Genomic DNA, 25,411 nt, shown 5'->3' on the forward strand with positions numbered 1-25,411 from the left:
ACTACCGTATTTCAGGTATTAAAGAATACAGTACCTGAGTACCCCGGTATGAAATAGCACCACTCAGGAAATAGTACCTCCAGTCCCTGGTGACACCACATTAGTAATAATTACAGGACAGAAAAACATGACAAACTGCATGTTCATATCTCTGCCAATGAGAGCAGAAACTGAAAATCACTTATTGTAGTGGCAGACAAAATTGAATATCCTTAAGGTGCTATAGAAATAGTCGCATGACTTTAAGTTTAGGCAAAGAGAAAACAAGAGGAATAACACTGGAGTAATGGTGTTTGACACTTTTTAAATGAATGATATTGCCTGGGTGCAATTCGGCTGCAATGGAGTGGCACAAGTTGGAGAATCCTCACAATGGTCACTGGATGATATCGGGGCAGCCGAGCCGGTGCAAAGATAAAAGATAAGATTAAATCGAGATAACTTGAGAGAAAATGGCGTTATAAACCGTCGGTGCCTTCTGTGATCCTGGGAAATGTAAACTCACTACCAAATAAGATCGACGAACTAGCTGTGCTGGTGAAAAATGTCAGAACCTACAGAGAATGCAGCTTGCTCTGTTTTAGTGAAAAGTGGCTAACAACTAACATCCCCGATGCTAACGTGGAGCTACCCGGGTTTAGCGCAGTTAGAGCGGACAGAGACGCAAGTACCTGTGGAAAGAAGAGAGGAGGAGGACTCACTCTCTATGTCAATACAAAGTGGTGCAACTCAGGACATGTAAACGTTAAAATCTCCACTTGCTGCAGGGACATTGAACTGTTGGCCGTAAGTCTGCGTCCCTATTACTTGCCCAGAGAGTTTGGACACGTGATTGTTGTTATTGTTTACATTCCCCCTCAAGCGAACGTGGCGATAGCGAGTGACATCATCCATTCTGCAGTTGCTAAGTTACAAACGCAGCACCCTGAGGCACTTGTGCTAATCGCTGGAGACTTTAACCATGTAACGCTGGACAAAACATTACCTGCCTTCTCCCAGAATGTGGATTGTAACACTCGGGAAACAGGACTATCGACCTACTGTATGCAAATGTTAAAGACGCATACAGTGCCACCCCGCTGCCTGCGCTTGGGAAAGCAGATCATAACCTGGTTCTGCTTCAGCCTCAATACAAACCAAGAGTGAGGGCGCTACCTACAACCACACGCTCATTCAGGAAGTGGTCCCTGAGGCAGAGCAGGCTCTGAGAGACTGCTTTGGAACTACAGACTGGGATATATTGCTGGGTCACATAGTGAGAACATTGAAGAGGCTGTTGAATGCACAACTGATTACATCAACTTCTGTATGGACATTGTAGTTCCAGTAAGAACAGTATGCTGCTATGCTAACAACAAGCCATGGATTGCAAGTGACATCAAGGGCCTTTTGAACCAGAAGAAAAGGGCTTTTAAAGGTGGTGATCAGCATGAGCTCAAGCGTGCAGAAGGAACTCGAGTCCAGCTCAGGGCGCGAAAGAGCAGTACAGGAGAAAGCTGGAGCAGAAGTTGCAGAACAACAGCATGAAGGAAGTGTGGGATGGGATGAAGATTATCACTGGCTGCAGCTCGAAGCGGGTGGCCGCCATTGAGACAGGCGTGGAGAGAGCAAACCAAATGAACAACTTCTTTAATAGGTTTGATCACAATAACCCACTCTCACCTCGGAGTACTGTATCCTCCAACCATCCTTCTGCTGATACCAGCATAGGTGAGACATCCCCACCCACAATTACAGCAGCCCATGTGAGCAGAGAGCTGAAAAGACTTTGTGCCAGCAAAGCAGCGGGTCCAGATGGTGTATCGCCAGCGCTGCTGAAGGCCTGTGCGTTGGAACTGGGGAGTCCTCTACAGCGCATCTTCAACCTGAGCCTGGAACAGGGGAGAGTCCCAAGGCTTTGGAAAACATCTTGTATCACCCTGTCCCAAAGGTATCACGTCCTAGTGAGCTGAATGACTTCCGGCCTGTTGCTCTGACGTCACATCTGATGAAGACCATGGAGCGGCTGCTGCTTCACCACCTGAGGCCACAGGTCCTCCACGCCCTCGACCCTCTGCAGTTCGCATACCAGGAGAAGGTGGGAGCGGAGGATGCCATCATCTATATGCTACACCGATCCCTCTCCCACCTGGACAGAGGCAGTGGTGCTGTAAGAATTATGTTTTGGACTTCTCTAGGCCTTCAACACCATCCAACCTCTGCTCCTTAGAGACAAGCTGACTGAGATGGGAGTAGACTCACACCTGGTGGCATGGATTGTGGACTATCTTACAGACAGACCTCAATATGTGCGTCTTGGGAACTGCAGTTCTGACATTGTGTTCAGTAATACAGGGGCGCCGCAGGGGACTGTACTTTTTCTCGGTCCTGTTCAATCTGTATACATCAGACTTCCAATATGACTCGAGTCCTGCCACGTGCAAAAGTTCGCTGATGACACTGCTATTGTGGGCTGCATCAGGAGTGGGCAGGAGGAGGAGTACAGAAAGTTAATCAAAGACTTTGTTAAATGGTGCGACTCAAACCACTTACACCTTAACACCAGCAAGACCAAGGAGCTGGTGGTGGATTTTAGGAGGCCCAGGCCCCTCATGGACCCTGTGATCATCAGAGGTGACTGTGTGCAGAGGGTGCAGACCTATAAATATCTGGGAGTGCAGCTGGATGACAAATTGGACTGGACTGCCAATACTGATGCTCTATGTAAGAAAGGTCAGAGCAGACTATACTTTCTGAGAAGGTTGGCATCCTTCAACATCTGCAGTAAGATGCTGCAGATGTTCTACCAGATGGTTGTGGCGAGTGCCCTCTTCTACGCAGTGGTGTGGTGGGGTGGCAGCATAAAGATGAAAGACACCTCATGCCTGGACAAACTTGTTAAGAAGGCAGGCTCTATTGTAGGAGTAAAGTTGGACAGTTTAACATCTGTGGCAGAGCGACGGGCATTAAGCAAACTCCTGTCAATCATGAATAATCCACTGCATCCACTGAACAGTGTCATTTCCAGGCAGAGGAGTAGCTTCAGTGACAGACTTTTGTCACTGTCTTGCTCCACTGACAGACTGAGGAGATCGTTCCTCCCCCACACTATGCGACTCTTCAATTCCACCCGGGGGAGTAAATGCTAACTTTTTTTTATTTTTTTTTATTACTATTTAATTTAATATTGTTTCTTTGTATCAGTATACTACGGAGCCCCTGAGGGGACATTGTGCAATTTTTTTTTCTGAGGATTTTTCTGGTGCGCACCAGATAGTTTCAAGTGAGCACCAGATAGTTTCAAGTAAGCACCAGATTGTATTAAGTGCGCACCAGATAGTTTCACGTGAGCAGCAGATAGTATCAAGTGAGCACCAGATAGTTTCAAGTGCGCGAATGATACTTGCGCGTGCGCACCAGAAACTATTCCATGCGCACCCCTTGATATGTTACGGGCCTCACATATGGGCTTTGTATAGGGATTATATGATATTAAAAAAATATCTGTCAGTGCACAGTTTCACGTATAAAGTTCATAATGGAGAAAGGCATTTTTGAATTTTTAGAGTCGAGAAACGTTGCAAAAGAAGACATACAGAGACTCAAAGACGACAAGGTAGGTCAATTTGCCTTGGCAACTACCGATACTTTTAAAATAATGGATTTTTAAGCAGTACTGTATACTTTTTAGTATTGACAGAAATGTAGACAACATCAGTGTTTCTCAACCACTATTGACTTGCTTGACACGATCTGCGATATTTTTCCTGTTCTTACTCGCGCTCGCTTCACTTAGAGGTACAAACTCCACCTGCTTTTTAGTTACATTTTATTTACCGGTTGAAATCACGCTCACTCAGCTAGGTTAGTTTATCGGGCTCTTGTTCAGAAAGCGGACGCCACTTGGTTGTTTCACAATAATTAATTAAGGCATATAAGTAGGTTTCACATTCCTGTTACCATTTTAGCCCTATAATAGTGACTTAACATCAGGGACCTATTTTATTGACCTAAGGTTAGTGTTTGGGCGAGGAGAAGGCCGTCTCAAGTGGCGCCCGCTTTCTGAACATGGCCCACTTTATCGACACAGCCAGAGACCCACGCTGAATAACACGGGTCAATTTTAAAGTTGTTAATTAACAGACATACTGGCCCGGACTTTTTCCATAATTCTCGCAAAGATGCTGGGATAAAAACTGAGTCCCCACAAGCCCGAACGTTAAAAAGCCTGAAAAAGGGATAGATGGAATTAGTTTTATCTGTTCATCATTATGTGGCAGCGAAAGCCAAAGTGCGACCTTGTCTCCAGCATTTGAAAGACAAAAATTTGTATACATTTACACCCTTTATTAGAATAATGGATCTATCAGATTTAAAACCAGCATTCTGAAACTGTGAAGGCAGCTCCAATCACTGACCTACACGTGTCACAATTGTTGATTGCTTAATAGTCTTTTTATACTTGTTCCAATGTTTAAATAAATAGGACAACAGCTCAACTTGAACTCGATGGTAAAGTAAATGAGTAGTTAATGATTTTGCAACATATATAGTTGTATAAAGCCCAGTAATTTGTTGATGGTGACAATGGTAATTTTATAAAATTTAGAGGTTTTTTTCATCATAAAATTCTTCATTTTGTTTTTTTTCTCATATACTGTTGAAGGCACTGCTTGAATTGCGATTAAATGCATATACTGTATTGTGCATTTTATTGGGCACATTTGTATCATATACAGTGCATCTTTGTTGTTATAGTAATATCTTACATTATTGTTTATGCATCTGTTCTCAAATAGAACTGACATTTACTCATTTGCAGTGCTATTGCTTGATATGTCTGCAGCACAGTGCCTTGAACAGTAAACAGCCCCTGTATGTCACTGGGTAGGTTCACGCATTGCAAACACAGCCAGTGACAATGCCGGAATTAGGTTTAAGCTCCAGAAGATTCATCTTCTAAACGTGCTTATCCAAAGCAAGGGTGTTGGAAAACTGGAGTCTATCCCAGAAATTATTGTGTAAGGCAGGAACAATCCCTGGATAAGGCGCCAGTCCATTGCAGGGTAAACACAAAAACACACACCAGGGCTAATTTAACTTCAGCAATACACCTAACCTTCATGTCTCTGGACCATGATAGGAAACTGGAGTATTCTGGGGACACTCAAATGGACACAGGGAGATCATGAAAACTCCACACAGGGAGCACCCAGGACACAAACTCTGGTCTCCTTACTGTGAGGCAGAAGGACTACCTCTGCATCACTGATGTTTCTAAAAAGTGTCTGCTCCATGAGGTTGCCATATTTCTAAATGTTATTACTAATAAAGCATTAAAGATAAACTGATACTTTATGTATACTAATGGTAATGAGGGGAAATTATGTATTTCTTCCTGGGGATTTTACTGGTATATGTAATAGTAATAGTAATGGTTGTTACCCGCAACACCCCTGATTAATTTTCTGCTTGTGTGTGTATGATTGTACATTGCAATGGCGCGTCATCCATAGTTTTTGCTTCCTACTGTATGTTGCTATTAATGCCGCTGAGATCATTACTGGCCCATTGTAACTTTATAGTTTTTGAATGTAGTAATAGGAAGGTAGGAATAACTATATTTGGCAAATGAAATTTATAACATTTTCAGTATTCAGAAAATATTCTATTCTTGTTTCTTTTTAATAAATACAGTATGTTATACAATACTATGTATAGCTGTGTAGCTCTATTCTTGTTAAAATGGCAAGAGTAGATACCCAAAATTATCTGTATGTTATAATTTAGACCCTTTTGCTCAGTGACAAAGGGAAATTTGGATCTGAGCACTGTGTTCTCTTTAGTGTCTTCTAATCTGGTTATTAGGATAAAGGGTTTTTGACAAACTTTTAATTTATTATTTTGTTAAACTCTCCTAATCCAATGAAATGGTGGTAGGATTTGTTGCAGCACTGGCTTAATGTAGGAACCAACTCTGAATGGGTTTCCAGTCCACTGCAAGATACATCAATCCATTCAATCACATTTAATGAAATTTGAAGACTTAATGGAGCGAAATAAGCTTTGCTATGTTTGCGTTGTTATGTTCTGTATTAATCATATAAGGGATATAATTTTTTCTGTATTTTTACATTTGGTTATTAAAAGCAACATTTATTATTCAGTTTTACACAAATACTTTAACTTTAAGACCTGCAAATTAGATTTGGAAAAATTTACAACACAGAAGTAAAGTATGCTTCACCTCTTCAGATTCTGTATAGTAAGTGGGTTAGTAGTTTGTGTGAGTAAACTTTTGCATTGCATTAGCTGTTTCTTCTAGCGGAGTACACCCCTAAAACATCCATCTGAATGAATGCAGATGTCATTTATTTGCTTTAACATTGCTAGCTAACTACTTTTGAGAGGATGAATTTATTTATTTATTTATTATTTTTTATTTTATTAATTTTATTACAATCCATAAAGCAATCAAGTTTTTACAAAAAGAAAAATTGAGTTAAGAACAGATCGATCCCCACTCCTGAGAGGATGAAATTAGAACAGCAGCACTCGCATAGCTTTATGGTGGTAGGTATGGTTTTAATGCAGTTGTATCAAGAACAACAGCATTGCTGTAACTGCTGTTTTGTCCTACCATCTAAAATACCCTTCCAACAGTAGTCCTGTGGTGAGATGCTAATTTTGATGGGGGCTTAAGAATGGCTACCACAAATTATGCATGGCAATAAGTCTGGTATGTTCTGATTTGAGTAGAGTAGATGTTTCTAAAAAGTGGCTGCTGAGAGTATGCTAAAGTAGAATAGGCCACAGCAAAATCCTACTGTGAATTGTTCATGGCATACACTATACATGTAAAATCAACTAGCTTTATTGTCATATCATCAATACACAAAAATAAATACTAGGTAAGTGAATAGATAGTAATCATTTTCAACAAGTAATAAATGTATTGCATATAAATAAATATAAATACTAGACGCAGATTTGAGGGCAAGGGGCTAGCACAGAGTTCAGAGTCTGGCCCCCCAAGGGGTAGAATCTGATGTAGTATCTGGCAGAACTGGTTTGGATGCTCATTACCTTCTGTCAGATGGGAATGGGACAAAGGGACCTTTAAAACAATTAGACTTTAAAACAGAATGACTTTTAAACACCAAATAATTGCAGCAAGATATGTGTTTTCATGATTTTTTTTCTCATTGCAGATTGACATGAGTGTCATAACTGTCATGAGTGATGAAGAACTCAGAGCATATATCCCCAAATATGGAGATTGTATTGCAGTGAGAGCTTTTTGTCATCAGAACACTGCTCTAGGTGCCAGTGGGGGAGAATCAACTGCAAAATCATTGATCCTGCAAAGATTAAAGGCAAACTTTAAAAAAGCAGCAGAAGAGGTTACTGATAACAAGTATATATCGAAAAGATCATTTGTCTTTGGAAATAAGTATGCATCAAAAGATAATCGCCGTCTGGAAATGGGGTGGTTGAATTTCCAGGATGGAGAGTATCACCAAATACGAACAAAAAATGGAGGAGGAACAAGACACCTGGCTGCCAAAAAAAATACAACAGTTGAAGAACTTCTTGGTGTTGGGAAGCAGCTGTTTTTCCCAAAAGGCATTTCTTCAAAAGGGTCTGCAGATGAATTTGTTTTTGAAATTCGTGACTTTGCTCAAAATATTGTGTTTCCAGAAGTCACACTGTGTCAGCTTTATGAACAGAGTAGAGTAAACTACGAATGTTACGTCTATATCTTTGTTCAAAGAAAACAGATATTGATGAGCGGCTAGCCCTTGTCATTTCTTCAGATACAGATTCTGACTTTGTGCCTGATGGGTCAACCCAGATCAATTTGAGAAAGGTATGCAGTACACCCTATATCCTAAATGTTTATCACAAGACCTGGGCTCAAATTATATTGGAAGTGTTTGTGAAAAATAATGGGATAATACTACAGTACATATTTTTAAAAGTGCTTTCACACTGCCGAATACTTAGCACTAATGTGTTTTCTTAAAAGGCCAGTGTAATGAAAAGAAAACCAAAACTAAGAAAGCAGAGCTATGTTCGAGTTGATGAAAAGATTGATGGTCATTCCCACGGAAACATATCTTCAGTTCTTGAGATGGATGAATCACAACACAAAGAGCAGAGTGTGGTATGCATAGTAGGTTTTCATTGAACATTCTTCAGATTTACATACAGTATCTCCAGTTCAGCGGCTAAAACATATGATCTCTAAGCTTTATACTTTCTAAGATGTAAAGTCTGAATTTAAGCTGTTAATTTCTTTTTGTAGTTCTGTAGCTTTACATTGTGGAAGTACATTGTAATTGAGGGTTATTGGTATTCTTTTGAATAGGTCACTACAGTAAAAAGGAAATCAGAAAGAAAGATGAAGTGGACAGATAATAAAGTGCATGAAAATTATGCTGCGGTGGGTTGGCACCCTGCCCAGGATTGGTTCTTGCCTTGTGCCCTATGTTGGCTGGGATTGGCTCCAGCAGACCCCCGTGACCCTGTATTCGGATTCAGCGGGTTAGAAAATGGATGGATGGATGAAAATTATGATGGTAGTGGTCATGGAAGAATATCTTCAGATACTGACCATGATGAATGCCCACATGAGCAGCTGAGCAGGGTAAGGTATAGTCTGATTTCATTTTTGCTAATACTGTATATATATATATAGTATGATCAGAACAGGAACAACAAGCTCTTTGTTTGTGGGATTATGTACCTAGTGCTACCCAAGGTCATGCCTCTAATTGTTGTTACTACTGATGTGGAAACAGGATATTATTACTTTAAATAATAAGAGAGTAAAATGTGTTTATATCTGTCTGTGCAGTTTGTATCCAGCTCGCCTATTGATAATTTTGACAAACTTGAAATTGCACTTGCTATTGACACATCATTGGAAGATCCTGAGATTCAGTTTGGCAACATGTATGATAACAGTGAGAGTGCTCTTATGTCTACACTTTCATGGCATTTCCCAGATCAGGTATGTAGGTTACTTTCTTGAGTTTCAGAAAAACTTTGATAAGTCAACTCTTTAATATTGTTTATAATAACATATGCTATGGTCAGTTCAACTTTTAGTATCTGTAATTGTCCTACATTCAGTGTAGGTTGCACAATGTTAAAATCAGTAATGTCAGTCATTGTCTAATCTGCTATATCCTAACACAGGGGTCTGCTGAAGCCAATCCCAGCAACAAACCCCAGGCAGGACAGACACACACAAGGGACAATTTAGGATCGCCAATGCACCTAACTTGCATGTCTTTGGACTGTGAGAGAAAACCAGAGTACCCAGAGGAAACCCACACAGACACGGGGAGAACATGCATACTCCACACAGAGAGGACCCGGGAAGTGAATCCAGGTCTCCTAACTACGAGGCAGCAGCACTACCCACCACACCACCGTGCTACCTATATTTTATTTGGAATGAAACATTTGTACCCCCCACCCCAAAAAAAATAAATTAAAAACCCACTTGTCTCTAATTTACAAGTGAATATTCTGATAAATCAAGCACACTGATAAACCTAGTTATACTACTAACTGCATTGTATTATTGTAGTTAATAATCAATGCCTTCTTTTACAAATTGCACTGCTTGATGTGATTTCAAATATGAATTATATTATTGACCTATTATGTTAAGTAGATTTATTTTTCTTTGCTTCCCGGTCCAGAGGTACAGCACATTGCATTTATGAATAAGTATAGAATAAGAAATGTCCCAGTACTAAACGGAGAACACCAAAATTTTGTTGCCATATTTGATATGTTGTACCATGTAGGCCTTGCTCTTATCCTGTTATATGTCATATCAAGTCTAATACAATATTTGTCTTGCAGGAGTTCATAATGAATGATCAACAATTACCTGTGGCTTCAACAGATGAACCAGCTAGGGATGAAAGTATAAAAGAGATCCAGAAAATAAAAATAAGACGTGTAAATATAATTCAAGATATGATGAATGTTTTCAAGGAACCTAAAGTTCTGGATGTAATATTGCGAATTGAGTTTGTCTGTGAGAAGGCAATAGATGATGATGGAGTATCAAGGGAAGCCTACGCAGCCTTTTGGGAGGAGTTTATGGAACAATGTGAAGGAGAGGAGGAACGGGTCCCAAGACTCAGGTCAGACTATTCAGAGAAGGTATGGCAGGCTGTTGGCAGAATATGGTCTAAAGGTTATGTGGACCATGGTATTATACCTGTCAGACTTTCACAAGCATTTGTCTTTGCCTGTATTCAGGGAATTGATGCAGTGGATGAAAGCCTATTGATGTCATCCTTTCTAAAATACTTGTCTTCTGCAGAGCAAGAATGCGTTGAGAAGGCATTACAGGGCAACATGGATGAAATTAATAAGGAAGACTTAATTGACCTCTTCACAAGAATGGGATCTCACATCCTGCCTCCACAAGATAATATGCAGTCTGCCATTTTGACAATGGCGCACAAAGTTTTATTGCAAGAGCCAAAATTCATCATTGATTGCTTCATATCTGTTAGAGCAGTCATGCACTGTAATCTGATAAATAAAGAAAGCATACTGAAGCTGTATGAGTCAAAGAAGGCAACAAACAGGAAAGTAGCACAAATTTTAAAACCATCAAAAGAATTCTTGAGCCAGCATGAGCAAGTAGTCTTAAATCATTTACTGCGCTATGTGCGAAGTGTAGACTAGAGAAGACTTGAGACCTTCTTGAGGTTTTGCACAGGCTCAAATGTTATGTGCAAAGAGAAAATTGAAGTAGCACTCAATTTTTCCGGTCTTAGTCGAAGGCCTGTAGCTCATATTTGTGGAGCAGTTCTTGAGTTGCCATGCACCTATAATTCATATCCCGAGTTTCGTACAGAATTCGACAATATTCTGTCTGGCAATTGCTTTGCATTGGATATACAGTATTGTAGGCATACACACTGCATAAAATGTGTATTTTCAGGTGTTCTTTTTTTTCTCTTTTAGGTCACTATTCCAAGGTTTGGCAGTGCGGAGCCAAGTACTATGGAATATTATGTAATGTGGGACAGTATTTAGATTATGTAGCAGAGACCCTGAATGATAAAACACATTTATTAATTCAACAAATACATTTCTTACTTAGAGTGGCTTTGGTATTTTATTTTACTTCAACTAAAAGAAGTACACTAGTAAGAATCCGCTGAAAATACTGTAGAAAGGAAATTGTTACCTATCACGTAATGTCCCATTATTGCAGAATCCACCCTACCTCTGGAGATGTATAATAGCACCACACATGATCTTTAAATTCAGTTTTGGAATTATACCACACAAGCAAGTTGTCTGACTAATCTAAAATGTTTCAGAGTGAATTTGTATACTATACCACAAAAATATTTTGATAAAGGTCCACATACATTAATCAAGAATTGTTTTTTGAATCTTATAGAAGGATCTGCTGTTTGATACATTGACTGTTTTCTCTGTTTTTCTAAAGAGGTATTTAGGAAATTGCATAGGTTCTAGATAATGTAGAATACCTGGTTCCTGAGGTTTTGAGCTTTGAGTTTAGCAGTTTTGTATTTAATGGACAAGCCATTCATCCAAAAATTGAAAGTGAAGTTATTACATATTGTATAGTTGAAAATATATTTTCCTTACAATAGTGCTGTTCATTGAAAATGTTTCAGTTTGCACTGGTGCTGTTTTACAATTTGGTGAGAAGTGCATACTTTTGTAGCTGATGTAGAGATTTATAAAGGCAAATGATTTATTGTGTGAATGTTATGTTTTGTAGTACCTACTAATTAAACACTTTTGAACAACTGTTTGTGGTATGCTTCTTCTTCAGGGTCTTACAAATTTCATTACATGCAAAAAATGTTCTTATCCAAATTCAATTTATTTCTTAAAAATTGTATGCCAGTATGTTTACATGTGCATTTTGCATTAATGTGGATTGGAGATTAAAGATGATAGTTCAAAATTGCATTTCTGTTAAACCTGAATGCAATTTCAGAGTGATGCTCTTATACCATTTCTTAATTGTATGTATAAATCTAATGCTTCATAGGTGTCTTTTGGGAAAGCCTGTTGCAATTCCACCATGGTAATATTACAGAGCTCGTAAACATCAGGGTCACATGGAACTGTTGATCGAAATATGCAAGCTCTTTTACACAGCTGAAGATCAGGTTTGTCTATAGGAGACAAAAAGTTTTCAGTCCCATATAACTCCGGCATCAAGTACATGATGTTTGGATGACCGCTGGGAACTTTATCATTTTTTGAAGGTCTGATAATATGTGAATTCCATACTTGCACAGTCTCATCAAGTTTATCCTATTAAAAGAATGTAAAAATAAACCAATTAGCTAAAAAGCATTACCACTTGTATATCTAAAAAAAAATATATAATTTATTCATTGGTACACAGGCCTTTTACCCTTTATAAAATTAAATTTACTTATATTTTTCTTTTTTTTTTAAATTTTTATTTATTAATTTTATTACAATCAATACATAGCAATCAAGTTTTTACAAAAAAAAGAATTATGCTAAGAACAGATCGATCCCCACCCTTGAGAGAGAGAGCAAGCCAAACGGTGTAAAATTTAAAGCTTGTAAAAATACCTAAATTAATAAATTCTCTGTGCTTTATAAACTTGTTTTAAAATATTACTGATTAGATCCTGCCATGTTTTCAAAAAAGTCTGTACAGATCCTCTAACTGAGTATTTGATTTTTTCCAATTTTAAATAATATAACACATCAGTTTCCCACGGACTTAAAAGAGGAGAGTTTGGGTTCTTCCAGTTTATCAGAATAAGTCTGCGTGCCAACAGTGTAGTGAATGCAATCACAATTTGTTTGTCCTTCTCCACTTTAAGACCCTCTGGAAGAACCCCAAACACAGCTGTTAATGGGTTAGGAGGGATTGTGAGTCCAAGGCTGTCTGAGAGGTAATTAAAAATTTTTGTCCAGAATAATGTTAATTTGGTGCAGGCCCAGAACATGTGACCTAGTGAGGCTGGGGCTTGGTTGCAACGTTCGCAGGTTGGATCATGCCCTGGAAACATTTTGGAGAGTTTTAGTCGAGACAGATGTGCTCGATATATAATTTTGAGTTGTATAATTGTATGCTTTGCATATGGAGCTTGAGTGAATTCTCTGCATTGCTACTTTCCACTCCTTTTCTGATATATTAATTGAGAGGTAATTTTCCCAGTGTCCTCTTGGATCTTTGAAAGGAAGGGATTGTAAAATGATTTTATATATTGTAGAGATGGAGTCTAATTCCTCAAAATTGAGCAATATTTTTTCCAGCGTGGATGAGGGTGCAAGATGAGGAAAATCTGGAAGGTTCTGTTTAACAAAGTTCCTGATTTGAAGATAGTGAAAGAAATTTGTAGCTGGAATGTTAAATTTGGAATGTAATTGTTCATAGGATGCAAAGACGTCTATATAAAGATCTCTAAGCAAGTTAATTCCAAATTTTTTCCAGATATTAAAAACTGCATATGTTTGTGAAGGTTAAAAGAGGTGGTTCTTTTGCAGAGGTGCCACAGAAAGAAGCTTCTCCGTCTTAAAATGCTTTCTACATTGGTTCCAGATTTTAAGTGAGTGGAGCACAATTGGGTTATTAGTATATTGCCGATAACGTGTGTTTATTGGAGCGCAGAGCAGGGAATACAAAGAAGTACTGCAGGATTTTACTTCTATTGCGGTCCATGCCTGTATATGTTCTTCTATTTGTGTCCAGGTTCTTATCGACTGTATATTTGCCGCCCAGTAATAAAACTGGAAGTTAGGTAGAGCCATGCCGCCTTCTGCCTTTTGTCTTTGTAGGGTCGCTCTTTTGATGCGTGGATGTTTAGAATTCCAAATAAATGAGGTTATTGTTGAATCTAATTGCTTAAAGAATGATTTATTAATGTATATTGGTATGTTTTGAAATAAAAAAAGGAGCTTAGGAAGAATATTCATCTTAACAGTGTTAATTCTTTCAGCTAGTGTGAGATGAAGGGTTGACCATCTATGCAAGTCTTGTTTAATTTTTTCCATGCAGACGACGAAATTTTGTTGATATAAAACTTTATGTTTACTTGTGATGTTTACCCCGAGGTATTTAAACTGTTCTGCAATGATAAATACTTATATTTTTCTTACTTAAAAACATTTGGAAATGACAGGCAAGATAATGGAGTAGGATATACATTGATGATGAACATGTGGCTATAGCTGCAGAAATTGGGCAGTGGAAAATTGCTTTGTGAAGCCAAGTTAAATGGGTGCAATATTTACTCTGTAAACTGTAGTGTTTATAAATATCTATTATAAAAAAAAATCTTGGGTTGAGACATGATTTTCTCAGAGACGCTTTAACGTCCCACGAGACAAGGCAGTGAGGCGAAAGGACAGCTGCTGTACAGGCTTTTAAATTTTCGAAGCATGATGCAACATGCAGATCACACAGCACGGCACAAGCAGCAGCACAAAGCCAGCTGATCGAGCATAGAGGAAGTAAAAAAATGTATTTGTTTCCCATTGTATCACCATTTAAGAGGGGGTTTCTGAGGATCGACCACATCTCCTTTGCTTGCATTCAACCCCCCTATTCACAACGTGAGAGGCAGAGACGCGAAGTGGTTGGCAGGGGTTTTTGGGGTGATGGCTTGAAAGGAAGTGGGAAAGCAAAGCAAGTTAAGCAATTGAATCCAAGTGCTATATCAAGATAGAATATGACAAAAAAGCACTGGATAATGTTCTTGTACAGCAGTGTAATTGAACGTGGCTGTAGAGAAAAGCTATCAACTCTGTGTCTGAGTCTTGTTTTAATTATTTTAACTATTTAGAAACATCACAATGCCCATGGCCAGTCCAAGCCATTTTGGATATTAGACAAGGTTCTATTCTAGCCCCCAACTTGCCCTAAAATCCTAATACCACCCCTGATTTCATAGTTTACACTCTTAAAATCAATGGTTCCAATGTGACACTTTATTGTATTGTGTGCATGGTTCCTTGTAGAACCATTTCTTGAAACAAAAGCTATTTTATGGAATTTGAAAATGGCTCCTAATATGCAGACAAAACTGAAATCTTTAATGTATAAGTTATTTGTCTAGCAGGATGCAACAGATCAAGAAAACCTGAATTTAACCTCTGGTATTGCATGCAGCAAGAGTCCTTTTGAAACCATAAATCCTTTCAGATTTGAAAAATCTGTTATCATCTATTCATGGTTATTTATGAAACCTGTTACAGATCTAAATAAATAAAAGTTCTACCAACCAGAATAAACTGGATTTATTAAATGTGAAATGTGAAACAAAGTATCTTACATAAAAAGCAATAATAAAATACAATACATAAAATACAACCCTCAAATGCATATACCATACTCAAAGATTGTCAATAAAGGATAACTGATTATTGAACTCAATGAACAAAATGGTGGCGGTGGTAGCGCTGCTGCTGCTGCGCAGTTAGGAGAACCGGGTTCGCTTCCCGGGTCCTCCCTGCATGGAGTTTGCACGGGTGCTCTGGTTTCCTCCCACAATCCAAAGACATGCAGGTTAGGTGGATTGGCGTTTCTAAATTGGCCCTAGTGTGTGCTTGGTGTGTGGGTGTGTTTGTGTGTGTCCTGCGGTGGGTTGGCGCCCTGCCCAGGGTTGGTTCCTGCCTTGTGCCCTGTGTTGGCTGGGATTGGCTCCAGCAGACCCCCGTGACCCTGTATTCGGATTCAGCGGGTTAGAAAATGGATGGATGAACAAAACTATTTACAGAAAGATGCTAAATTGGTGCTAATTTGTGTGTGTGTATGTGTGTGTTCACTCTGTGATGAACTATCACCCTATCTAGGAATTGTTTCCTGCCTTGCACCCTACATTTATTGGGATAGGCTCCAGCTTCTCCACGACCCTGGCCAGGATGAAGCAGGTTTGAAAATGGTTGGATGAATGGACAATACTTGAGGGTAAACAAAGCAGGTTTGATAAAAGGTTTTAAATGTTGTGAATAAAAAGATAAATGCAACAGTACCATCTACATATTTAATTAAATGAAGACAAAGCTCTCTGAAACAAAGGAAGTAAAACAATAATAATAAAATCATATTTATATAGTTCAAATTATGCAAGCAATAAACCAGTACAGTAAATTACACAACATACACTACCAATGAATGAGAGCAAAATCATATAGTATTTGCAGATTTTTTTTAAAAAACTGCCAGAGTTTAAACACTTACTGAGCTCCATTCTATAATTTAAGGATTTCTCGAAATGGATATAACCGCAAGATTGCCAAACGGTTACAAAAATTGGTTGCATATGATTTAGCATGTGAATGGTACAGCACTGGGTCAGCGAATGGGAGAGCCTGTGATAGTGCTCACAAGTACCTGTTCCTTTTGATTCAAATGCTAGCTAATTTACTATTTATCATTTGAAACATTATACCCATCTGTCATATATTAAACACAGCACTGTGTTTTGATAACTGTTTAACGTGGAGCATCTATAACTCTTGAAGCCAACAGTACAGCCCAAATATCCAGTTATACTTGTTTTTTTCGAATACCGGTAACATGTTACGACCGGTGCTTTAAACTAATCCAGGTGATTGTTCATTTTGCATGAGCCCGGTCCAGCGGATACATTCTTTTAAATGCCTTTGAATCATTTGTTTGGATATATTCAGCGAATAACTTTTTTTGGCATCATCTTAAATAATAGCTGTGCTGCTTCTAGCTGTTAGTTGGATACCATAGTAGCTGTCATCGCCCACTCTGTAAGACATAAACAATCTATAAGTTGTCTACAACACTCTGTAAATGCATTCAATTGTAAACAGCTTCTCTTTGTGAAAGCAACATTTCTTCCATGCATATTGGACTAAAAACTCAGAAGGGTTTCTTTTCTTCGCAGCTATCACATCTCATGTGACATCACTAAACTATCATACACCTTCTTCAGGCACACACATTACACCCGCTGTAATTATTGCGGCTTTCTGTCAAAAAAAGTAAAGTGTTCTAATTTAAAAATGCAAGTGATTAGTTCACTCATGTCAAAGAAAATTGGTTGTGTACGTTCTAAAGGACATATACAAGACAAAGTGTTTCATGTTAATTATCTTACCTGGACAATTCCCATGAAACAAAACTGAAGAATACTTTTATCTAGAAAGCATCCATCAAACATGCCATTGTCCTTCAGATCAGTGAACAAAGAGATGAAGAATTCCATTGACTCCCTCCTTAGAAGTCCCCACCAACTTTCTATTAGTTGATTGGCAGTGCTGGCTCCGTCCAAGTAGCTGCCAATGGCACTCTGTACATTTGTATTACAGCGGAGAAACCTTTGAAAATCTCTGATGTAGGACAACCTCCGAGTCTTTCTAAAGCTTCCACAAAGTAGCCTCCCACAATTTTTGGATTACTGCTTGTAGTAAATGCATTTAACCAAATAATGTTTCTGGAAAACCCATCAGTGCAACCATTTATACAAATACCAAATGGCTTAAGTTTGTCATAAGAATCAAAATGCCATATATAGTTTGGTCCTCTTGCAAAATAGTTACGCCGATGGAGTCTTCTGGCTTTTCTAAGACAAACTCCTCTTGGATCTAGTGCCTTCAATATCAGACGAACATCTTCCTTCTTCACTTGTAAACCATTTCTTTGACATTTTGCATGCATCCATCGGTAGCCATGAAGCTGACCTGAACTTTGCAATTGTTGCTGTATAAATGTAATAATTTCCTCAATGTTGCTGTAGAACTTACGACGAAATAGACCTTTAGACTTCAATATACGTTTTAAATGCCTTTCAGTGATAATGTATGCATGACGAACTGCAAGAACAAACACTATCTCTTTGTGTTTAAGACCAAGCTGAAAGTATACTTCTCTAAAGTCTCCAATTTCCATTTTTCCTAAGTGCAACTATAAAACACAACTAATATGCATCACAAATTATGCCCCTTTCAGTTACTGTGCGGTTAAAACTATCTGGTGCTCACTTGAAACTATCTGGTGCACACTTGATACTATCTGGTGCTCACTTGAAACTATCTGGTGCTCACTTGAAACTTTCTGGTGCGCACTTGATACTATCTGGTGCTCACTTGAAACTATCTGGTGCTCACTTGATACTATCTGGTGCTCACTTGAAACTATCTGGTGCGCACTTGATACTATCTGGTGCTCACTTGAAACTATCTGGTGCGCACTTGATACTAGCTGGTAATGGCAAGAGATTCTGGTTTATGCTAGTTTACACCGTTTATGTGTATTAGCATAAAAAGGAGAATGTAAAAGGAAGGTTAGAACTAAATTATACAAAAGTATATGTTATAAATCAAAGCACAGCATGTATAGCAACCCCATCTGAAGTAAAGTGGGAAGATGGACATATGTTCAAAGGACCAGGAACAGACTTTTAGATGAATATTAGCTGGATCATTACTGATAATGATAACAGATGTGAATTATCACAATTTCACAACTGACAGTAGTGGGGGAGATTTCTGGAGTCTCACTCTCACATTTTGATTTTCACAAAGGTGTAAATGGAAGCTACGAAAATGACATTACAAAAGGTAGAAAAACAAACAAACAAAAAGAACAGAGGAGTCAGGCTTAGCAATTATAACATTACAGATGGTTAACAGGACTTAAGACATTGCAAGGCTAATGATGAGATGAGATGCAGAAACACCACTAATGACATTTCTTGGGTAAGTGGTCACCTACCAGATGGAACTTTCTTAATAAAGTGATTCATTCAATACTGATATATTTTGTCTTAATGATAATGTTCTTTATGTTTCAATTATACAGTATGTATATCATAGGACTCTAGGTTTCATAGTATAAAATATACAACAGACAAAGATAAAGAGATGGTTCAATTTGAAGGAAAAAGCCTGTATGACTGGTGAAAAAAACAAGCTTGCAATGTGTTATCAGATGGTAATCAGGATGTTGACTGACTCAAAATGGCAGTGTAGCCCCTTAAGAGGAAGCCAGATTGGAAAGGGCAGAACTAGGAAACCATGCCCCAGAAGTGACATCACTGTGTTTGCCAGCCATCTGTTTTAGAGTGGAGTTACAATTAGATTAAACCTTAAATTCTCTCCCAAATCCAGATGTATGAGAATAGGTATATAATACAGCTAATATAGTGATTGAACCAGGAACATTTCTGTCTTAAATAAAGAATGGAATGTTAGAGACTTCTCAGTATTGCATCATTTACCATACTTTGTAAGTGAACAAAGACCATAACACAATCATTTCCAACCTTGATGGATACAAATTGAACCACTTATCAACCAAAAGGTAAGGTTAGGCTTATGTGCACCCAAGAAACCAATGGAAAACTGTCCACTCCTTGCTTATTAATGTTCTGGAATCAATAGATCAGTATTTTCTGCCTAATCATTTGCTTCACAAACAAGACCACACATAAAAACAATGTGTTAATCTTAGGCATAGAAGTGATCTGATCACTGACTGCCCAAAAGATGAGTTTTTATGCTTTCAAAAGAGGACCACTGCATGTAAAACCTCAAAAACTATTACTACAATATACCAACCATAAGGTGAAAAGCTGAGAGAAAGACAGGCATTTAAACTAAGCCAGACAAAGCACACTGATCTTTACACTTTAGCTGGAGGACACTCTCTGCAGACTTTCAATCAGAGCAAAGCCTTGCCTCCAACATTTGAGCAGAAAATCAAGATATAAGTACATAACTTTATAATTTTGATTCCAAGAACTGTATTGTTTATAACTTTGTAGTTAAGATAAAGCAAGCAAATGTGTTTCTGGTTATTGGTGTTGCCTTAACTGATGGCAATAACCTATATGAAGTATAAGTGTTTTGCTGTTTTAAAGTTTTGCTCAAAAATTCTTTACGAAAAAATACCTGACCTTCAAATAATTCAGAACAACATCAGTCACTTTTTATATTTAGAATACGACATATACACACATATAGGCCTACTTGTATTCTCAGAGAAATGAATGGGGTGTTGAATGAGTGCAGGCAAACTATAAAGAAATTAATTTAGCTATTAAAGTGCATGTGTGAAGAGCTTTATAACTAGCCAAGAACCAGCTAAATGAGCATTAGCTGGAACATTTAAAAGCTGGTCTAGGATTAATAATATTTTGTGCATTAATATTTTAAATAAGGAAGTATATAAGAGAAAAAGATCAAACTTGCATATATCCATTTTCTATTATCCTTATGTTACAAATAAACTTTTATTTTTTTTAAATGATGCAAGCATGTCAGGCTAATTTTAAGAAAGAGAGTGTACTGCTACGTTCAAACCACAAACAGAGACAATGATTTCAGTAGGCTTTCATTGAAGTTCATAAATTGGTCATCTCTCTTCATAGTTGTGGCATCCAAGCTGGAATATGAATCTCCCACATGTTGTTTCTTGTTTTTGTATGTTGTATTGGTCATTTGGTATTTTTTTCTGTCCCTGTCTAACCCCAAATCTATGTCTATAACAATCTATGGACAGGGCTCCAGTCCATCACAGGGTGGAATGGAAAAAAAACAAAACAAATCACAATAAAAATAACTATTTGAGCAGCAGAAATATAATGGAAAAGGTCTTTATTTCTGTGATGTGGCAGAGGAATAATCAGGAAATAGTGCACAGGGTTGAAACAAAAAAGTCATCCATCATTTACCAGAATGCCTAAAGCTGATTCTAAATTGTTCTTGGTGTGGGTGTGTGTGCCCTGCGGTGGGCTGGCGCCCTGCCTGGGATTTCTTTCCTGTGTTGGCTGGGATTGGCTCCAGCAGTCCCCCATGACCCTGTAGTTAGGATATAGCGAGTTGGATAATGGATGGAATTCTAAAACAGATTTAATAATGCAATCCTGATACAATGTAAATTAGGCTGTTTTTTGCCTTTCATTTTCTATATTATTGATTAAAGAAACAGTGAATTTGTTGAAACAGGGAACCAGGTACTTAATATTTCACTTCAATTTTCAAATAGTTTGCAATTGCATGTTTTAAATTCCAAAAAGTAAAACAAGAAAAAAATCTTGATACTGCAAATGCTTAAATTAAGTATATAAGATTATAAACAAATTTTCCTAACTTAAATTGTATATGACAATAGATATTACATGTGAAATATTAAAAGGTAAACAAAACTGATACATGATGTATTGGCAATATTATCATTATTGTGGCTTAACAGCTTCCTTGAGCATGAGGCTTCTAAAACCACTAAAGTAACGAATCAGTTTTTCTTCTGTTACAAAAGCCAATGTATTAGGTTAGTATCAGAGGTTAAAAGCAAGTTTTCTACATTGTGTTAAATAAATATATTCAATTAATAATGTGAAATAAAATGAATCTAAACCCACCAAAATGGTTTAAAGTGAAAATGCATCAGCTTAAGTTCCTGAGTCCAATATTCTTGTTTATTCTCTTAGTCATAATGCAATTAATATACATGATTTAGTTTATTAAATAGCTTTATCTGTAATATGAATAGCAAGCAACATGATCAGATAAAAAGGTATCCAAAACACAATATATGATCCAATTCAATTGAGTCCCACATAATTTAAAACCTACAAGGTCCCATGTGCTTTTTACAACTCCAAGTAAGGTCAGGTTGGGGAGCATACACTGGTACAGCACGTTGCTGCACCCACCACACAACCAAACAGCTTGGAATTCCAGTTGGCAACCCCTCAGGCAGACACATGGTCCAGTCCCACCTTTCAGAAATGACCACTTATCTGCCGCAAGTCAGGTGTTATGTGGATGTCACCTTGGCTTGGTCTAGCCACTTGTAACCTTAACAATGAGGATCCTGCAAGGTAAATCACCCTCAGGGATTCTCACAAAGCTGGTAATGTGCCTCATTTGGGACTCTGAGCAACCACTCATTTGATACATAGTCAAATCAGTGTTACCCAAGGATTCTCCAAAGAGGCACAGTACCAAAGGAATCCAGCCTTCATCTCAGGTCACTGGATAGCATCCGTTTCTCTCGCAACCATATAGCAAAACAGGAAGCACTAGGACTCTAAAGGCTTGGACCTTCGTCCTTTTGCATAGATATTGGGAGTGCCATACACCCCTTTCCAGCAACCTCATGACCTCCCATGCTCCTCCAATTCATCTACTGACTTAATAGGAAGCGTCATCAGAGACATGAATGTCTCTGTCGAGGTAAGTAAAGCTCTCCGCAGACAGGCACATTGCTGATGGCTGTGCCCAAGGGGTCATTAAAGGCCTGGATCTTGGTTTTTATTCAGGACGCTGACCACCCCAGATACTCAGACTCCTCAGCCAATCTCTTGAGAACTCCGATCAGACTCTATAATGACTCATAGCATCATTGGGAAAGTCAAGATCAGTGACTCTTTTTTCACCAACAGATGCCCCATTGATGCTGGATCCCATGAGTCTGTCCAACACCCAGTCCATGAAAGTATTGAACAAGCATTAAAATTCCATGACTAGGAAGCATTCCCTATACAAGTGACTTTTTCAAAGCAGCTTTGAGGATCCCATACAGGCCAAGCAATAGCAGATGCTTTTCAGAAAATAATTGGCACTTGGGGCATTCCTAAAAGTTACGTATAAGTTGTGGTCTGCGACAATGCCAAAAATCAAATAAAAGATATTGATGATGATGAAGTCGTATGCCCATTTAATAGGCTGTGCAATTCATTTCTGTTAAAAGCAGCACATGTAACATGCCACTGCTTGCTTTTTCTAGGTCATGTACTGTACTCTGTTTTTAAATTGGGAAACTAAATGGTAAATGTTAAGATGACTTATTTGAAATTCTAACAAACTAACTTCACTATTTAAACAAAACTTAATATTTTTCATGTATTTTATTAATTTGGAAATGTTTTGGTACCTTCTCAGGTTTGTGATAGGAGAATTTGTTTCAGACACAGTTAATGCCCAGTTGTCACTTTCATGAAATGAAACACTTAAGGGTCACTTGAAATACATTAAAATTTTGGCTGATCATATTATAAGTAAATGTGTTTTTATAGGCAAGAATAGTGTGTTTTTTTTTCAAAAACACAGTATCTGATGCATCTGTTTTCTGACAGAATGCCATGGAATAGCTGTGCATGCATCATTGCTGCATAATATGAAGTATATTGGGTGCTATCTATTGTAATACTGCAAACAAACACTGGACATAAAACTTACATGCTGGTTTTATTGGTATGTGTGTTGCATCAATATTGATGATTGTATTCAAATTGATTATTTCTATAGAGCAAAGCTATTTCTGCATTAGTCTAAGAAAGATCACATATTTCGATCTCAGTTCCTTATTTTCATTTTCCATATACTCACTATTAAAAATTTGTTCAACAGAATATATCTCATTCTCACCTATACGAGGTGTGGCAGAAAAGTAATGAGACTGATTTTTTATTTCCCAAAGTTTTTATTTTTTTCAAACATCAATGTTATCCCCTTCAAAGTAGTTCCCTTGGGCAGCTACACACCGATGGAGACGTTGTTCCCACTGTTGGTAGCATCACGGGAAGTCTTCAACCGGTATGGTTTTCAGCATGTCCGTTACACTCTTTTGGATGTTTTCTAAAGTCCCGAAATGACGTCCTTTGAGGACATTTTTCAGTTTAGGAAAAAGGAAAAAGTCACATGGACTGAGGTCAGGTGAATAAGGGGGTATGGAACCACAGGAATGCCTTTTGAGGTCAAAAATTCTGTTATGGTGAGGGCAGTTTTTCGGCACCATTTTGGCACAGGCCTTTCGCATGTGCAAATGTTCAGTCAAAATTTGATGAACAGTAAATCTGTTCAAATTTAATTGTTCACTCAACATTCTTAATGTTAAACGACGGTCTGATCTCACAAGAGTGTTCACACGTTCGATGTTTTCATTGGTTTTCAAAGTTGAAGTCCTCCCTGAATGGTGTTCATCTTCAACGTGTTTTCTGCCTTCCAAAAATGATTTGTGCCAGCGAAAAACTTGAGCTCGGGATAAAGAATGTTCCCCATAGGCCTGTTTTAACCTTTCAAATGTCACACTTGCCGTTTAATGGCACAACGTTGCTCCAAATTCCGCTGTTCCATTTTCCAACCAAAAACACAAATTCGCTAATAGCAGTCACAAAAATCATGTAGTTAACGAAAGGAGTTGAAACTCGCACTGAGCTATGGGAGGGTACTGATACACGTGCTCTATCAAGGACAACAGCGCAGCGTTGCCAGATCGCTTGCAGTGTTGCCAGTCTCTTTACTTTTCTGCCACACCTCGTATGTATCTATATATATATTTGTTCATGACCCCATTTCTGGTACCACTTTTGATGTGTGGGTTACAGACTTGCACAACAGAGAAGGAGGTGAGTGCAGGGTTCTGAAAAAATCAGCTTTATTTTTGTGAAGAACGGAATAGGGACAATTATAAGCATTTTCAAATTGGAGCTGTCACTTCAGCACTCAAAACACACAGCAAGCAAGCAGTGGCACTGATGGTCATCCTGCATTAGCTCCCTTCTTCAGATTAAAAGTACAGATAGCCTTCCTCGGAAAGAAAACAAAAAATAAGTGCAAGGCAAGGTCAGCAGCTGTTTTTAAAAGTCCCTCTACATCAACCATGGTGACGGACATGTTTTGTATTAAGCCTGTGAACTTGCAGTTGACCTGGCAGTGGACAACCAACTCCTACCTGTTTTTTATCACACATAGCAGTTGGGGGTGTCTCACACCCTCCCCCAATTTCATTTGTACTGGTCGGACAGCTGTAAGGGGATGTCAGCGTTGATGTGTACAGAACCAGCACAATGGTGGACATCAAAATCAAACTGGTGCAAGCTAATGAAACACCTAGTCAGCCAGGAGCTCATATCTTACTGCCTTTAGATACACTGGAGCAGAGCATGATCAGTCACCAGGGTAAACTTCCTCACAAGTAATAGCAGAGTGTCACCACTGTCCACTTAATTGTCAGGCATTCTTTCTCAAAGGTCGAGTAATGAAACTCCCTGTGAAGCAATTTCCTGCTCAGAAAAATTATGAGAGGCCCATCCCTATCAAAATACTGAGAGAGGGCAGTCCCTCAGACCAAATGCACTCTCATCCAGTTTGATCCATTTTCAAGTCATAGGAGAAACATTCACAACCATCTGACCAGACAATGCTACCATTCTTTCTGCCTTTCGTCAGGTCAGATAGAGAGGCATCCTTTAATAACCAGCTAGACTGAGGAAAGCACAAACCTGCTGCTGCATTTCCAGAAGTGGATATACAAGTACCTCACCCACCTTCTATTCAAACCTTTTCCCATAGAATATCCAGAATAATGCATTTCCAACATGCCCAATTTACACTTTTTAGGGTTAGCTGTCAGCCCAGCTTGTTTCAAGCTGTCAAG

At 38.3% G+C, this 25,411-nt stretch overlaps 1 protein-coding gene across 1 annotated transcript; it reads left to right on the forward strand.

Annotated features, from left to right (window-relative positions):
• The first annotated feature begins 3,485 nt into the window (after positions 1–3,485).
• Positions 3,486–8,129, forward strand: LOC120535631. The gene is made up of 3 exons (XM_039763593.1): positions 3,486–3,595; positions 7,191–7,849; positions 8,009–8,129. Exons 1-2 carry the CDS (start codon positions 3,518–3,520, stop codon positions 7,776–7,778), a joined length of 666 nt encoding a protein of 221 aa, XP_039619527.1. The 5' UTR covers positions 3,486–3,517; the 3' UTR covers positions 7,779–7,849; positions 8,009–8,129.
• Positions 8,130–25,411: the final 17,282 nt, after the last annotated feature.

Source organism: Polypterus senegalus, chromosome 9, assembly GCF_016835505.1.
Source record: "Polypterus senegalus isolate Bchr_013 chromosome 9, ASM1683550v1, whole genome shotgun sequence".
Lineage (NCBI taxonomy): Eukaryota > Metazoa > Chordata > Cladistia > Polypteriformes > Polypteridae > Polypterus > Polypterus senegalus.

Coding starts and splice junctions, on each gene's coding strand:
- LOC120535631 (XM_039763593.1), top strand. CDS start 3,518: ATGGAGAAAGGCATTTTTGAATTTTTAGAGTCGAGAAACGTTGCAAAA. Junction 3,596..7,190: donor AGAGACTCAAAGACGACAAG/GTAGGTCAATTT, acceptor TTCTCATTGCAG/ATTGACATGAGTGTCATAAC.